The following is a 17,271-nucleotide window of genomic DNA, read 5'->3' as shown; positions in this document are numbered from 1 at the left end:
AAAAAAAAAATAAATAAATAAAAAAAAAAATCGTAACTCAGGATGAACATTTTCGTACGGTAAAGAATAAAGTTGTGGAAAAGGACAAAATGTAAAGGAGAATGTATCAATTCTACAAAAAGTGAACTGCAGTAACAAAAATCTACATACTACATAGTATTGTATGAACTGTGATGGACTTTTCCCCAGTCTCCTTTATATTGGCAAATATGTATACAGTAATGAAACTTTCAATGACAGAAGACATGTTTACATGTTCTCTTCTCTGAAACTCTGGATTTAGTGAACACAGAGAATCTGCTGATGTTGCGGCTTTGTGCTGCTTCCCTCATTATCTTTCCATGAACAAGAACATGGTTTGTTACAGCAGCTCAGATTTCATCCCAAATTGCTTTTTTTTTTTTTTTTTGTCTTGCTCTTCCTTGCCCCCTCTTCTTCCTCAACATGCCCCATCTCTTCCACTCACTCTTCCCATGTCTCCGGTAGCTTCTGTCAATTGTTGATATGAACCCTCAACTGTCAACAACCTGGGAGATCTGAACTGCCTTATATTGGCTCAATCACATCATTTGCAACAAGTGTCATCAATTTTGCGCCGTTGTGTTTAAAATATGAAACCTGTGCTTTAATTGTGTTCAGCTTTCGCTACCTGTGGTCACCATTATGCATCACTAGTGCATCACAGTAAAAAAAACGTGTTTTAGTGAGTGAGAATGTGTTAAAGGTTTTGCAAAAAGAGTCAATGTCTGCTAACTGTGTTTAACTCTGTGACAATTGTTTGTGGTTCAAGCTACTGAGTATTTGGTTCAGAGAATGGGGTTTAGGGTTTTAGCAATTCAGAAAAACTGTAAATATCTGAATAACGTTTTTATTTTTAGTTTATTTATAAAACACAGCTTCAAATCGCACAGTATACTAACTCTATGTTTGCGAAGGGGATTCCAGTCATTTGTCATTTGTCATTTGTCCCATGTGAAGTTGTGAAGTTCAGACAAAAAGTAGCGAAAAGAAAAAAAAATCTTTTGCCAAATAGGAATCGCTGTTTTGCATCACGTGACCAAACACGGAAGTAGAGTCAATCTGCTGCTGCTGCAACAACTTTTCATTCAGGGGAAGGCGAATACCCAAGATGGAGCTCTCATTTTGAAGCATTTATAAAGTACTATAAGGTCACAACTGCGTTATTTCTGACTATTTGGTTGCTTAAATTAAACAGAGACAGAATGACTCAGGCGGAGAAGGAGCAGGAAAACGGAAAGGAGAAAGAAAAAGACCGAGACAAGGAGAAAGACAAGGAGCAGCAGCGCGGCGTGAAAAGACCCATCGCTCCCCCGGCTATCCCGGAGCCTCTGCAGGAGGTCAGATGGAAAATGAAACGTTTATCTGTTGTTTTATTTCTAAAATGTAGCCGAATATCCGTGTGTGATTGTTTATAAGTCAGTATTTTTAGTTTTCTCAGGCGCGGCCTGTTTTCTGGGCTGAAAGGCGCCTCATGTAAGTTTCTTTGCCCATCGATGACTTTTAATTGGGCTTATTTCCTGTCGTATTGGGATGAGTGTTTATTAATGGGACTACAGTTGTTTCCGTTAATCATATACACAATAAAGTGGGAGTGGTTTTGCAAAAAGCCCATTGCAAGTCCCAACAAAAGCCCTGGAGGGATGTCTTCATTTGAGCACTGCATGAAAACCGCAGATGTTGATCAACATGAGAAATATGTGTAATCGTCGACAGCTTTCCTGAATGTCTGAGCCACTCTTTTGGGGGTCATTGGCTGTCATTAGGTGGAAGGTTTGATCAATTTCACAGTCAGTGTCTGGTTTTTGCATAAACATGACACTATAGGTCAGAAGTGTGTGGACACTTTTGCTTTTGGACTATTTTCATGGTTTACGCCTAATCATATTGCTATAGTATACAATATCATAGACGGCAATGTGTTTCCAACCTTGTGAGAACTCATTTATTTCAGGATGACATTATTTCATTAAAAAAAAAAAAATAAATAAAAAAAAAAAAATTAATCTATTTTTTAAATACTTGAATTTAATGTTAACTCATTGCACTACAGGAAATGGGAAATCTTGACATTTAGGAGGCTGAAATTCTTTGTTGTTGCATTTAAAAAAAAAAAAAAATGTCTTTAAAACAATTAGTTGTCAAAATAGTTGACAATGAATCATCTATCAATCAATTAATTAACTAATCGTCGCAGCTTGGGTTTACTGTCCTCTTCAGAGCCCTGACCTCAACCTCACCCAACACCTTTAGGATGAATTGGATCATTAGCTTATCAATCAGCATCAGTGCTCCACCTCACTGAAGCCCTTATGGCTGAATGGGAACAAATCCCGACAGGCTCCAAAATCTTGAGGAACGTCTTCCTAGAGGGGTGCAGGTTGCCATAGTAGCATATAAGACCCCATTGTTTAAGAAAGAAATGTTCACCAGTCCCACATACGAATAATGTTCAGGTGTCCACATATTGTTCCCCACGTATTTAAACCTTTTGTTCAACCGATGTGTTGAACAAAATTGTGATTCTTCTTCCGGTCTCGTGAAAATGTAACAATTTGTTTCTCCTCTTTCACAGCAAATACAAAGCAATTTCATAGTGGTCATCCACCCCGGTTCAAGGACGCTCCGCATTGGCCGAGCAACAGACAATCTTCCGTTGATGGTCCCACATGTAATCGCACGCAGACACAAGCAAAGTGGACAGCCCAGATATGAAGATGCGTGGCTGCTGAGAGAAGGTCTAAATGTATGTCGCACATAAGCAGATACAGTCACAATATAAACTCTGTGTCCTACTCCACTGGGCTGAAATTAAGCTCATGATGGTGTCATTTTACTTTTACCGTCATTGCTTCAACCTTCTCTCCGACAGAAACCAGAGAGTAATGAGCAGAGGCAGAATGGGCTGAAGATGGTCGACCAGGCCATCTGGTCCAAGAAGATGTCAAACGGAGTGCGGAGGACGCCCGTGTCTGCTGAACAGGTTTGTTCATGAAGGAGACAAACTGGGGGGACACAAAGAATTGATGCGTAGATGTAACTCTGCAGTATCAAGTGTGATAAATAACTCTAGTGTTTACATCCGTTTCTTATACCTGTTGTGCTTATGTGTGTGTGTTTAGGCCAGAGCGTATAACTGTCAGATCCGTCCGGCAGTGCTGGACAGCAGCTCCAGAGTAAAGTGGACAAACACGAGCCACCATCCTCCTCATCTGGTGGGAGAGGAGGTCAGTGCACGTGTCTGAACAACTTCACAGCTCCTTTGAAATAAAACATGTAAAACTGTGCATTATCTAAAGTCTTTATCTGTTTTTATCCATTTTTATTCACCTTCCTCCATCCTGCCATCTTGCAGGCTCTTTATGTAAATCCATCCGACTGTTACAACATCCACTGGCCGATGGTCAGAGGTCAGCTCAACGTGCACGCAGGTCCCGGAGGCTCACTGACCGCCGTCCTGGCTGACCTTGAGGCAATCTGGAGTCATGTCATTCAGAAGCAGCTGGAGATCCCCCTCAAAGATTTGAAGGTAGGAGGAACCTCTACAGATCTTCACGTGTGTTTCTTCTGTGGGACATGTTGAAACTAGAAAACAGTAAGTGTTTGAGAAGAGATAAAACAAGACTTTATTTATCCCACAGCGAGGACATTTTGTAAAACAAATGGAGAGGATCATGACAACTGAATTGACTCGGGCAGGTCTTGGTCCTCCACACAGCAAAGAAGTGTGCTCTGTAAAGCTTGAAATTTAGTTTAAACTACGCTGATCACGGAAAAGCTCGTCACATTTATGCTTAATTTTTTTTTAAACTGGTTTCCAGTATTACAGATGTGTCCTGTTGGTCCCTGACATCTACAACAGGCAGCACATCAAGGAAGTTGTCAACATGCTGCTGCTTAATATGGGCTTCTCAGGTATTTTACATATACTGTACATATATGGCTGTTGACAAGACAACAACATAAATATAAACTGCTCCATCCAAGCCTTCTCTCTTAGCGCCAGCTTACTTTATGTTCTGTGTGTGTGTGTGCGTGCGTGTAGCTATCATCGTACACCAGGAGTCCGTGTGTGCTACATTCGGCAGTGGGTTAAGCAGTGCCTGTGTCGTGGATGTAGGCGACCAGAAGACTAGTCTCTGCTGTGTAGAGGACGGAGTGTCCCATCGGAACTCCAGGTAGGCCTAAGAGAGACTTTTATTTTTTTTATTTCTGTACATGAAATAATTTACAAGATTATAATTGGCAAAGAATATTGATCCCTTTTACACAAGAAACCCAGAATGGTCATACAGATAACTGAAAGTGAATGTTTGGTAAAAGTTAAGTTATAATGTTGATGTTTTTATTTGAACATTTTGCGTATGCACTACATGGTATGTTCTGTCCGTCTGTCTGTTGGACTCTGCAGGATGTGTCTGGCATACGGCGGCTCAGATGTGACCCGCACTTTGTTCTGGCTCCTGCAGAGGGTGGGATTTCCCTACAGAGAGTGTCAGCTGTCCAACAGGCTGGACTGTCAGCTGCTGCAGCATCTGAAAGAGACCTTCTGCCATTTAAATCAAGTGTGTGTTGGTCCAAGTGGGGGGATTGTTTTGGGGAACAGTAGATAGGTTTATTCGTTTCACAGTTTTACCTTTATGTCTTGTTAAATAATGGTAGTTTTACTCCAGAAGTTTGCAGTCACTCAAATGCATCTTTCCTCTGCTTGTTCTTAACAGGACATATCAGGACTACAAGATCATGAATTTCAGACACGTTTCCCAGAAGCCCCAGCTCTTTTGTACCAGATTCGACTCGGGGATGAGAAATTACAGGTAGTTATTTCAAACGGTTATAAAAGACCTTGCTGTCTTAAGATTGGTGCTGAAGTACATTTTACAGAGTTCATTGTATGTTCAGGCAGCTGGGAATTGGGAATGTTCCTATTTGTCTCCTCTTTAGGCACCCATGGGTCTTTTCTACCCGACCACATTTGGCATCGTAGGTCAGAAGATGACATCACTTCAGTACCGCTCCCAAGGCGACTCAGAGGATCCGCATGATGAACACTACCTGCTGGCCACACAGAGCAAACAGGACCAGGTAACACACATAGACATGGAAACATTTCATACACTGGATTAAATCTCATTTCTTCAGACAGAATATTTCTGGTTCTTGTCTTATTTCGACTTATTCTACCATCTTCTCCAACAGTCCTCCAAATCTGCTGCTGACCGCAAGGCTATTTCCAGACCAGGTGGAGGTTTGGATGGCGAGATGAGCGGTCAGGGAGGGATTGGGGAGCTATCCGACCTGCCTAGGGGGTGTGGGAGTGGAGGAGGCGGCGGTGGAGGAGGGACGCAGGGAGAGATGGAGCTTGGGCCTGCCCAGGGAGAGTGCCTGATGGGGGCAGGAGAGGCGGAGGAGCCCCTGTCTGCTCACCTCTCCAGGAAGACCGCCATCATGAGCCAGTTTGAAAGCAAAGCATTGGGACTGGATAAAGCAATCCTGCATAGCATTGACTGCTGTGGTAAGAAAGTAGAAGGTGAAGTGAGAAAAAGACCAAGTAGTAAGACAAGAGAGGGAAAAGTGCAGTACACTGGGGAATTGTGGAGATATGAGTTTATGGAACATAAACAATACAGTAAAAAGTGCAGGATGAGGAGGAGGACAGATGTTTCATCATGCTCAGGATGTCTTGTTCTAACTCGCGTTGTCTATTTGATTGACAGCATCAGATGAAACCAAACGGAAGATGTACAGCTCCATCCTGGTGGTGGGAGGAGGACTCATGTTTCACAGTGCTCAGGAATTTCTGCTGCACCGCATCATCAACAAGATGCCGCCCTCCTTCCGAAGGCTGGTAGACAACGTGGAAGTCATCACACGGCCAAAGGTAATCCGAGACACTTAGGCTCAAGAGTGCGTTGCATAACATGGTGGCCTTCCTTTTTTTCAGCTAAGATTGTGCCACACACAATTAACTGTACATAAAGTATGTGCTGAAAGAGATGGGTAACAAAATATTGTATACCAGTTCTCTCATGTATTGTAAATTGCTGTGCATGTGCTGTAGGACATGGACCCTCGGCTGATATCGTGGAAGGGGGCTGCAGTGCTGGCGTGTCTGGACACCACGCAGGAGATGTGGATCTACCAGAGGGAGTGGCATCGCTTCGGTGTCCGAATGCTCCGTGAAAGAGCTGCCTTCGTCTGGTGACACCAAACATGTGTGAGTGTGAAGCAGACTGCAAAGAGACAACTTGTCGGTCAAGTTGATAGAACTCTTCATCACTCACAGGGTCACCCAGTGTCTTGGGATGAAAATCTCGTGTTTTTCAGAAGCAAAAAACTCCTGAAACCAGCTGTGTACACACAGTGGGGATTTACAATGACAGTATCATGTGGACAAGTTTAGCAAAGCTAACGCCATGTTAAAAATTGACACCAATCTTTATCTTTAGATTGACAGCAAGAACCGAGATGTCGTTGCTGTGTAACTTTGGATCAGTTGTTGATAGGAGAGGCAGTTTATTTGTTCTTCTGTAAATAGTGCTGTAATTCTTCCATGTTCATGGATGTCTGAAACTGTAAATAAACCTATATCATTTGGATACACAGTAATTGCATTTATTAAGAACAAAAAAAATCCCTGTTTGGACTTATCAGCATGTTGAATTTTAATACAGGAGTGGCAAATCATATGCATTATGTAAATGTTGCAGCTGATTTTTAAGAATAACAAATACCTCCACCTGCTCTGCCATTAGCCAGAATATTTTTAAGCCACCAAATCACCCACTCTATAGATTTAACTTTGTATATTTGTACATTATTCATAACTTGCCATTATTGCACAGCTCTACATAAAGCCAAGGTATGTTATTACCAAGTGTGACAGCAATGGAACAAACAGACAAACTCAGTATTAACTTTTTATTCAAACAGCAGGATACAAAACAAAGACAAACTAAGTGGTGATTTACAACAGGGCTGATTGTAACCGGAATGCTAGTAACACATATCCAATGGAGCGGTGCGACTCCATTATACGAGGGGCAGAAGCAGGAAAGAGGGAGGAAGGGATGCGGATAGCTGCTGTATCGGCCAGTCTGACCCCTACGTGTAGGAATTCTCAGAAAGGCGTCAAGAAACTGCTTGTGGCAGCGGCAGCCGGTGAAGAGGGGCTTCAGCACTGTGACGTCACCATCATACTTTGGGTTCTCAGAAAATGGACGCTGTGCAAAGCCCCACGCCTGCACTACATGTGCAGGCGTTTACCTGGAGAAGAGTAAGGATGATTCACTGGTGAGGTGATGTATTTACATCATGCCATCTATTGGGCACTTAAAGACCAACTTCAAAACATTAATATTTGTAAGAACTTCTAGTTTCTTGGCTAGTTTTTAGACTAAAACTACTCGTATCTACAGCGATCCCGAGACCTCACCTCACTGCAAGTTGACTATGCAGGAAAAATATGAAAACACAGCCACAGCCAACTCATCTAAATGCACAGATGTGCTGCAAATATTACAGACCATAACGGACATGTTTCCAGTGGGCACTAAAAAATGAATGGGCACATCAAGGAGACGTCTATTGCTGCAATAGCTTGTGACTCATGAAGTTACAGATGTCGACTATTCATACATCTGACATTCAAGCTTCCTGTTTATTTGAATATTCACTTGACTGCACATCTCTTGTGATACAGGTTTTGGAAATAAAAGGTAAAACGGCCTGTTTTAATTCCAAAAAAAGTCTTCCTTACCTTCCTCATCCTCCTCCACCCATTGGTGGAGGGGTGGGACCTGCTCCATGGACTATTCTTCCCATCCGCCTTCTGCCACCAGGGGGACCCGGGGGACTGCAAAAGCAAGCAGACAAGTCAAAGAGCAGCTGGACAAATGTTGGAAACATGAGGCTACTTCACTCACAGCAGCATTTGTAACTACAGATCTCAGGTGAGGACATTCCCTGGATGATACTTTTTAAAAAACAAAAAATTATGGTAACCTGTGGATCCAAAAATTACACAATATACCCTTCCCCCCCCTTTGCAGTGATACCTCGTTCTAAATGAAATATTTATTTATTTTATCCATGTAGTGGCTGCAAGCTGCCACTCAGATTACACTCGTACCATCAGTGAGGAACACGTAGTAGATTGATTTTCTATTATTCTATTATTATCTTATTGCTTCTGTATGCTGCTGTAGCGAAAAACATTTCCCCTCGGGGATTAATAAAGTAACTACCTAACCTACCTAACCTAACCTAGATGTCCCCAGTGTGTGAGAAACAGTAGAGAAATGACTCTGGGGACTTACCCTCTGCCATCAGTGAAGCGTGATGAACCACAGTTTCCTTCCTTCGTCATGTCGGGATGAACTATTGTCTTAAAACTGGTGGAGGGCAAATAGGATCAGAGGGGACAGCAGTGTTACGTAGTGACAAACATCGCAGTTTTCTCAATTCGGCTCAGAGCAGAGCTGAAATAAAGCCTCACAGAGCTGCTGATGTGGCTGTAGTCTTGTAAGTGTCCCACTTCACCACACCAGTTGTTGTTTTTTTTGTAGCAGCAGGTTAATAATGTTAAAAAAAAAAAAATCACAGCATCATTTAACATCAGAAAATCCGATAACATCTTTCAAAAGGTCCCACATCCATTCCAGAAATAAGGTGGCCACCTGGTTGACTTGAGTCGGTGGTCACGTCACTGATTGACTTACAAAAGGCCGATGAACTCCACTGCTCCCCAGAACAGATCAACCAGTAACGATAGTCGCCATGGTGACTGTGTCCTGCTGTCCAGGACCTGACCTGAGAGAGAAGTAGGTGAGACAACAGGGATGAGGGGGACAGAAGACACGAGAGTCTGGTGATGTTGTTCAGTGTTGAAAACCAAAAGTGGATGTTCGTCGTCCTCTGAAGAGAACCGATGTAAAGCGATGCGGCGCTTTTCTAAACATCGGACACTCAGACTCGGTCAACTGGGGCTTCAATACAAGAGACAGCAGAGCGCGACGCCCTTATCCGAGTTTAAAATCATCGTAGCCATAAGGTGCTTTTGGAAAACGAGGTACCTCTTTATGTTACATCGCTGAAACTTCACCTCACAGAGGAGGATGTTTTTCCTGCTGCGCAGGTTCAGCCGAGCGGAGCTAGCTCACGAGCTAATCGACTATATTCAGCCTGTATGCTCTTCTAACTTAACACGTTCCTGTCAAACACAATGTTGAATGTACAAACTACTGGGACCGGGAAGCTGCATGTTTGTTTTAACGTCGAGAAAACGGTTGTATATGACAAACCACTTACCGTTGGACACGTACACCATCTTCTGAAATGAACCGCTTTCACAGCTCTGTTTACGATTGGCGTTACATTTCCGGGTCCGTTGTTGCGTCATTTCATTGCGCATGTGCAGCCGTTGTGAAAAACAAACAAAACAAATACAATACGGAGCGCTTTTTATGGAACAAAATAAAACATTTAGCCCCCTTTACTGTCACTATTTTCAACGCAGCACATTTCTTTTGAATATAAAGCTTTCTATAGATATATTTTACAGCCATTGTTCATGTATTACAGGGGTGTCAAACATACTGCCCGCGGGCCGGATCCGGCCCGCCAGGGGATCCAGCTCGGCCCGCCGGATGACTTTGCTAAGTGTGAAAATTACAGAAAGACATAAATTGCATTTCTATGAGAAAATGGAGGTTTATGAGTACAAACGTTTTGTTATTTTTTTTTTTAATCAATCCAGTAATTGCTTCAAAAACAGCGTAAATGGGCTGATGTCTGAGTTTTTGGTCTTTATGTTTCTAGTTTATTGTAGAAAGATCTTAAAATAGGGTTTATCATCCAAAAACCTTCACCAATGATTTAAACAAAGAGAAATATTGTCGTTATGTATGCGTTATTATGCTATGATTTTACTGGTCTGGCCCACTTGAGATCAAAGTGGGCAGTATGTGGCCCCTTAACTAAAATGAGTTTGACACCCCTGATGTATTAGGTACACACGTCAACTTAAAACTATGGTATCTTGCAGACGATATGTAGTGCCTGAATTTATTGCGTTATGTTGCAAGAACCAATTTCACACTGCACTGATAGAGAGGAGAATATTTTAAACAAGTACAGACCACCTGTGTATTTTATAATGTAACGTTTTAATATGCAAAACAAACTGTACAGTACATGTGTTGTTACATGCTTCGTGTCCCATTTCCCTCCAAGCCAGTGCTTTACACATGCATGTGCTACATATGTGCAACGTTTAGTAAACAAAAGCAAAGACAGCCTAACAGAGATGTGATGATTCAGAGCAAATGCATTATGGTGGAGTAATCAGTTATTAATCAATACTGTGAGGGAGTTTTCATTCATCAGGCTTTTCTGTCTTCCTCGAGTTTCTCTACCTCCATAGCGAAGAGTACGCAGTGCCTGTGAATTTCATTTTATTTTGACAGTCGACATTTTGTAAAAGGACACAAAAAGTACTTTATCATTCAGCGCCATCCCATCGTTTGCTGAACAAATGTTCTCAAACCCAGAGTTTGAGATTTTCACTTCACATTCAACTTGAGACTTACTCGAACTTAAGAGAGTACTTTATTTTTTAACTTAAATCTTACCAAAGTTTTACATTACATATTTGTCAATCACCACCAAAACCTATGTTAAAAAGGAGAACTGAACAGCTTGTGGAACCAAGAGTAGTTCAACAAGTTAGCAAGTTTTTTTTTTGTTTTTTTTTTACACAGGTTTTTTTGAGCCAGTGGAGAAACTTGTTTAGTCTATATTTTCCAGGACTTTTCCTGAAATCTAGTTTCAGCTTGGTTTCACACTTAAACCATTTGAGATTTTTAGGAAACAAACTCAGAAAGACCATGCTTTACAGTACAACACAATCAGATGGAAAGTAAAACAGCAGATACATTTTCAGCATGGCACAGGTCCAAAGCTAGGAATTTATCAATTCCGTATATGTGTTGAATTAAATGTTTGGCACTGAACATTATCATAATATTCTGTTGAACATCTACAGTATGAATAGGTTAACCTATTTAGAGTAATTCTCAACAATATACTTTGAAGTTAGAATGTTTGCTTCTCAACCAAGAAAATAAGAAAGATTGGAAAAAGTCTTAATATTGCACAGCAATGCATGTACCATGCAAAATAAATCATCAAAAGTGAAAAAGGAAATGTTATTTCAGATCAATGATCACATTTAACAGTTAGTGACATTAAGGGGTGAAGGCATTCTGTGGTTTCCCTTAACATGACAGATTTGGACGTATAAGAAAGGCTAAAATATAACACAATAGACCATATTGTTCCTTTTGACGAGTCTCAGCTTCAGGTTCTTCACTCATGATATGTCTGTGAGTTTTGATCTTTTTCACCGGTCTGGGATTCAGGTCTCGTGCTATTTTCACCAGCCTTTTGTGTGTTGTACTCTTCTTCCTCTTGGGTTTCAGTTTGTATTCCCTCATCAGATTGTTCTGTGTTGTACCTTTGGACACTTTCCCGGGGTTCAGATATCATATTGTGTCCAACAGGTCTTTGTGTGCCGCGCTCTCTGGCAGCTGTTTGCATTTCAGGTCTTGCGCTCTCTTCACCAATATTTTGTGCGTCACACTCTTCACCGGGTTCAGGGTTTTCCCCATCTGGCTTCTGCGTATCAGTCTCTGGTTTCCGACTGGCTGCTCCTCTAAAGATACCAGCTTTGTGAAGCTCACGCCGTATGGTCTTTATTGAGACAGTGTGAGAAAGGTGTCTGTTTAGCTCCGTGGTGATTTTTGATGCTGTGTACTCAGGATGCTCATCGACTATCCTGAGAAGAGTCTGTCTGTCCTTTTCAGTGAGCTTAGACTTGCGCCCGCTGTTCTTCTTCGCTGATGCTGTTCGTCCATGTTTGATGTAAACAGTCATGACTCTGGAGACTGTTCCTCTCGCCACGTTGAAGAGCTGCGCAGTTTTTGTGACAGATGCACCTGACAGTCGTGCAGCAACTATCTGGCATCTTTCAAACTCTGTTAGGTCACTCATGCTGCTTTAAATGTCCTGTTTAAGTGCTGGCTGTGTCTTTTTGAGCCAATAAACTAGCAGCAGGCTACTTAATGCTCCAAAGTCCTCTCTCATATGGTGCTTCCATTATTTTGTAGAGTGATGCGGAGACATCCTTGCCAAGCTGTTGAAGTGCACCGTGTCCTCCGCTATAAATGGATGCAGAAAGCAGTAACAAGTTAAATGACTTATTAGAGAGTTTCATTATTTAAAACAGCAAGAAATAAGTGCATGCTAAACCACAGAGAGAGAGAGAGAGAGAGAGAGAGAAAAAAAATGCGTAATAGTCAAATAACAACTATAAGAGCTGGAAAAAAGAACTCAAACACTTTACAATACAACTAATATTTTTACCCTGCAGTGGCTGAAATGCATTTCGAGTAATTATTTTAGTCTTAGTTCAGTTTTGAAACCTGCTAATTCATTTGTCGAGTATGTAACGCAAATTTAAGGCAGCAGGAAGGAGGGGGAGCTACTGAATTATCTTCCATCAACGAAATGCCTCTTCAGAGGAAGGTGATCTTTTGAGAGTCATGCCTGTGAATGGAACACCCAGGAATGTGCAACTGGCTGCAGCGTGATGTACTTACAGCTTGTACACCGGATCCAGCTTGTCCACTTCCACGGTTGTCCGAGCTGTGTTTTTGTTTCACCAGGAAGTGGAGTACTACTGGTTCCGGTTAAAGACTTCCAGAATAAGAGCGCCATCGCTATTACTCTTCAGCCTCTACAGCACTCAGGCTGTTGGTGCTGAAAGGGAGGTGGACTAAATAATGTAAATTCGACCTTAAAAACAATTCTTATTCCGAGGATACCAAATTAGGGTGCAACTAATGATTATTTTAATTATTGAATAATTATGCATTATGACCATAAAGGTTTTTTTTGTTTTTGAAGCAGTCTTAACTGTTATTCTTCATTTGCTGCTGCGTCTGGTGGGCATGACACAGACTGAAGGTCATTCCTCTCTTGTGGTTAAAGTGAATACAGAAGAGATGGTCAGCACAGTAATCCAACACAATAAAAAGGGCATCATCATCATATAAATCACATGTATTTTGTCATGTTAACATCCCTACAGATGCGTTGGTAATATAGCTCCTCAAACACAGAAAAAAAATACAGCACATTTTATTGTGTTTGAATTAACAAAACAGGTTCATGTCAACACCTTTAAAGGCCATTACATTTTTTTTTTATTTTTTTTTTTTTATACCTTTTAGTTTTTTTCCATTTGAATCCTTAACAAAATGAAAAATTCACATTATTAGAAAATAAATAAACATGTAAATGGACAGTAGTGGATCAATACCAGCGTGCAACCTGCTGATACAAGCATACATGAGGCAAAACTCTCTGTGAATTATTTTTTGTGTTTCCATTGTTTCTATTTTTTTTGGGGGGGGAGGGGGGAAATAAATAGTTACTGTTTCTGGTAGTTTTTATTATATGTGCGTACTAAAATGGTGCAGCTAAAGAAAAATCTAACACAGTTTAGTGTCATTTTCCAAATGTGTTTCCCCCTCGCCAGCACATTGGACAGAAGCATTTGAAACATGCACATAGTCGGAGACCGGTGCCACTCGTTTAACTTGAAATAAAGTTGAACCTTATAAATCACAAAACAATGATTAAACCTGAAAATGGAAAATGTTCAATCGTGAGCAAACTTGGTTAAATGAAGGCATCCTGTTGCTCAATGCAAACAATAACAGTGCAAAATACAGCACAACAGACCAAGTTTGATTTGATTTGATTTATTTTTGTGTATATAGTCTGTGTGTGTGTGCATTTATTCATTGCCCTTTTTTTTTTTCTAAAATAATAATTTTTATCTATCTTATTTTATGTATACGTATTTGTAAATTCTTTTCATATTGTGTGCACCTTTTTTGTGTTTCTATGCTGCTGTGACGACTAAATTTCCCCACTGTGGGATTAATAAATATATATATATATATATATTTACATATATAAATCTAATCTAAATTACGAGTTGTCCGTCTGGGATTCTGATCTTTCGCTGTCTTCATCAGCGTTCAGTGCTTCGACTGCAGAGTCTGAACCTGGTTTCTCACTGGCAGTTCTTCCATTAGCACCTGCGTTTGTCCGTCTTGTCCTTTTTGTCTGTGGTTTGGGCCTGTTGTTTTTCTGTGCTGCTGTAGAGTATCCGTGTTTGTTATAAGCACTCATGACTTTCACCACAGTTCGACCCGACACGTCACATAACTGGGCAGTTTCTTTGACCGACAGCCCTGCAATCTGGGCACCAACTATTTGGCCTCTGTCAAAGTCTGTTAACTCGCTCATAGTGGAGCCAGAGGTGATGACAAGCACAACTGTCAATCAAGTGAGCTGCTGCCTCTGTAGCTTGGATTTCTTTATGTCAAAGTTGTTGTTGATGTAATGTCTCTCTTATTTAGTCCACTGAAGTGTAGAGCATGAAGGGGGAGATCACGGGTGAACCTGGATCCTCATCGGCCTTTAAAAGAAATCAAAAGGAGATGATAGGAAATATAGTTATAATGTCAATAATCATAGTTGATTGAAACATTAAAAAAACAATTGCATACTAGTGTAGATGTTCTGAGTTAAACTAAAGGCATTATAAAGACTCCTACAACCATCATGGGGAAACTAACATTACTTGAGGCGTTAAACGAACAACTATAGGAGCTAGACGAAATAACCAAACCCCTATACAGTACACTTCAAATTACTCTGCAGCAGCTCAAACACAATTTTAGGGGATCATTGGTGTTAATTGAGGCTAGCCAGGTAGCAAGCAGCCCTAGCTTCCATCAACAAAATACGTATTCAGAGTAAGTTGATCATTTTAATGTCATGGCAAGACAAATAAACACACCGGCATGCGCACTGACTGCAGTGTTGTACTCACAGCTGAGATAGTACAATGTATTCAGCATGTCCACTGCCACTGTTGCCCGAGTTGCATGTTTCTTTTAACAGGAAAAGGAAAATAACTAATTCCGGTTAAAGATTTTCAGAATAAAAGCGCTATGACTGCTGCTTTACAGCACTCAGACTTTTGATGCCCAAAGGGAGAAACCAAAGTATGATAATGAAAAAAAAAAAAGGGCATTTACAGTGTTGCAGGCTCGGGCGAGTGGACACCAAGCCAGAGATCTGCCCGTTATGGGTTTTCTCCTTGACTAAACTAACTGTACATGTTAATACTTACCAGCTATTTTCTAGGATCTAGTTTCAGTCAGCCTTGGCTACTCCTTCTGTATTTCTCTCTCTCTCTCTCTCTTTCTTGGTACTTTTTTGTTAATGATAATAGCAACACATTTTTTTTTTATTATTCCTACAGCACCTTTCATACACAAAATGCAGTTCAAAGTGGTTTCGGAAAACAAGTAAAACAATCCTCAGCAATACAGGCAGTCAGAGCAAGATGCTAAAACTGAATTAATAGGATACCTTTCTGTGGTTCTTGTTAAAAACTTGGCTGCTAAAGTTTGTACAAGCTTCAGCCTATCAATAGTTCTTTCGGTATACCAGAATAAAGTGTGTTACGATACTGTCTATGGGAGAGACAGACTAAATAATATAAATTCAACATTGAAAACAATTCTTATTCGGAGGAAAGCTAATGATTGTTTTAATTATGCATTGTCCATATTCTTTTAAAAACGGATCTGGGACCAGTCAGGCTTGTTTTTTTAAGCAGTTAACTAAGCTGTTCATCTGCTGCTTCTAAGGGTCATAAATCATGAGAAATGAACAACACAACTCCTCTTTAACACTTAACACCTATCGTATTTGTTCCATATCCATGTTTATCCTCTGCATCATACATTACTCAGAATAATTTTGCTGGCCGACATGAACATTTGTGGTACAAGAAGTAAACCACTTGATGTAGGGATTGAGCTTCGTTTGAATCTTTCGAAAAATCTCCCACAAGTTTTATATTATGTATATATATAATATATATATATATATATATATATATATATATTGTACAAGCAATATAAAATGTGATTGTTTATTTCTAATTTAATCCCATTTCTGTGTGTGTTTAATATGTGTGTTTGATGCTCCTCTGAATACACTATACAACATTATCCTGAAACAAAGCATGGGGAATGATGTTTCTATTTAAAAGCCACTAGGGGACAGCAGAGACAGAAGAATAGTTAAATGTCCAAATGAAGTGTTTACAAAGTGTCCCCGTGCTCTACCTTCTCATTAACTAACTAACCCTGATAATATACTTTTTTTTTTTTTTATTTTCATAGGGAGCTTTCTGACCCCTCAAAGTCCCTTTTAGGTTCCCAGAAATCCCTGTGGGAGAAACTAATGAAATAAAAAGAAACAGCTCCACATCTTGGAGGCAGCGCGTCTTTGAAGCAACTTGTAACCCCACTGGCGTTCTGCTGCTGCTGCTCCTGATGGTCATGACCCCCAGACTGAAGGTCAAAGGTCAACGATTCAGACAAAACAGGGCTGTACTTCTGATGGCTGACCCAGGCAGAAGGTTCAAATGTCTGTAACAGGAGAAGAAATGGTAAGGCGAGTATTAATTAAGTGTATTTTTCCACATTGAAATGTGTATTTATGTACATTTACTACATCATTCAACTGACGTTAGTGCAAAGACAGTGAAATGAACCTGTGGCCTGCAGCTGGATAAATAAATATAGCTTCTTTCCCCTTTTATAATCGCTTCTTTTCTCCCAGTTTAGCACTTCCTCTTCCACCTTCAGATCTTTTTAATTTTTCTCCATGTGTCCACATCAACCCCTTCCTCAACCCACCATACTTTCACCCCTAAAAAGACCAGGCTCTTTATTCTTATTTAAAATTTGAGACAAAAATCTATATCTAACTTTGTGCTGAAAATCAAGCAAACATGGATGTTACACGTCAGCCAAAGTTCATTGTCAAAGGCAATTAAATGTTAAAATGTAAGATACAGCACTGAACAAGCACAGACATTTTAATCATCACATGTCCAACTCTGCAGTTAAGCAGCCGTCACTCAAAGTTTTACTTTGAAGATGACTCTGGTGTTATGTTTGCTGCCGTCGTCTAATGCTGCAGAGTGAATTTGGGACCTATTAGATGCCTTTCCACAATACTGTTACAGACCCAAATGTACCAAATTATCCACAATTTCAAAACTAACTTTTTTCCTTTCAATTAAATCTGCAAGCT

The 17,271-nt window shown here is 40.5% G+C and overlaps 2 protein-coding genes across 2 annotated transcripts; one reads left to right on the top strand and one right to left on the bottom strand.

Annotated features, from left to right (window-relative positions):
* Window positions 1-1,098: 1,098 nt before the first annotated feature.
* actr8 (actin related protein 8) lies at window positions 1,099-6,623 on the top strand. The gene is made up of 13 exons (XM_069140787.1): window positions 1,099-1,358; window positions 2,594-2,764; window positions 2,891-3,001; window positions 3,141-3,245; window positions 3,374-3,547; window positions 3,840-3,933; window positions 4,064-4,196; window positions 4,430-4,583; window positions 4,740-4,835; window positions 4,963-5,103; window positions 5,218-5,533; window positions 5,736-5,899; window positions 6,080-6,623. Exons 1-13 carry the CDS (start codon window positions 1,224-1,226, stop codon window positions 6,221-6,223), a joined length of 1,938 nt encoding a protein of 645 aa, XP_068996888.1. The 5' UTR covers window positions 1,099-1,223; the 3' UTR covers window positions 6,224-6,623.
* Window positions 6,624-7,773: 1,150 nt separating this feature from the next.
* Window positions 7,774-9,404, bottom strand: selenok (selenoprotein K). The gene is made up of 4 exons (XM_069140793.1): window positions 9,328-9,404; window positions 8,739-8,829; window positions 8,337-8,411; window positions 7,774-7,873 (listed from the first exon to the last, which is right to left on the bottom strand). Exons 1-4 carry the CDS (start codon window positions 9,344-9,346, stop codon window positions 7,774-7,776), a joined length of 285 nt encoding a protein of 94 aa, XP_068996894.1. The 5' UTR covers window positions 9,347-9,404.
* Between the last annotated feature and the right edge of the window lie 7,867 nt (window positions 9,405-17,271).

Source organism: Embiotoca jacksoni, unplaced genomic scaffold, assembly GCF_022577435.1.
Source record: "Embiotoca jacksoni isolate LCO1_2020_lvr unplaced genomic scaffold, fEmbJac1.0.p SCAF_9, whole genome shotgun sequence".
Taxonomy (NCBI): Eukaryota; Metazoa; Chordata; class Actinopteri; family Embiotocidae; genus Embiotoca; species Embiotoca jacksoni.
The sequence above is the reverse complement of the archived record's forward strand: the minus strand, read 5'-3'. Positions and strand labels throughout refer to the sequence as shown.

Bases quoted from the DNA above. Each gene is read 5' to 3' on its own strand.
- actr8 (XM_069140787.1), top strand. From the start codon at position 1,224: ATGACTCAGGCGGAGAAGGAGCAGGAAAACGGAAAGGAGAAAGAAAAA. The intron at 4,836-4,962 runs GTAGTTATTTCA...TCTCCTCTTTAG, and splicing joins TCGGGGATGAGAAATTACAG to GCACCCATGGGTCTTTTCTA. The intron at 5,104-5,217 runs GTAACACACATA...CTTCTCCAACAG, and splicing joins CACAGAGCAAACAGGACCAG to TCCTCCAAATCTGCTGCTGA.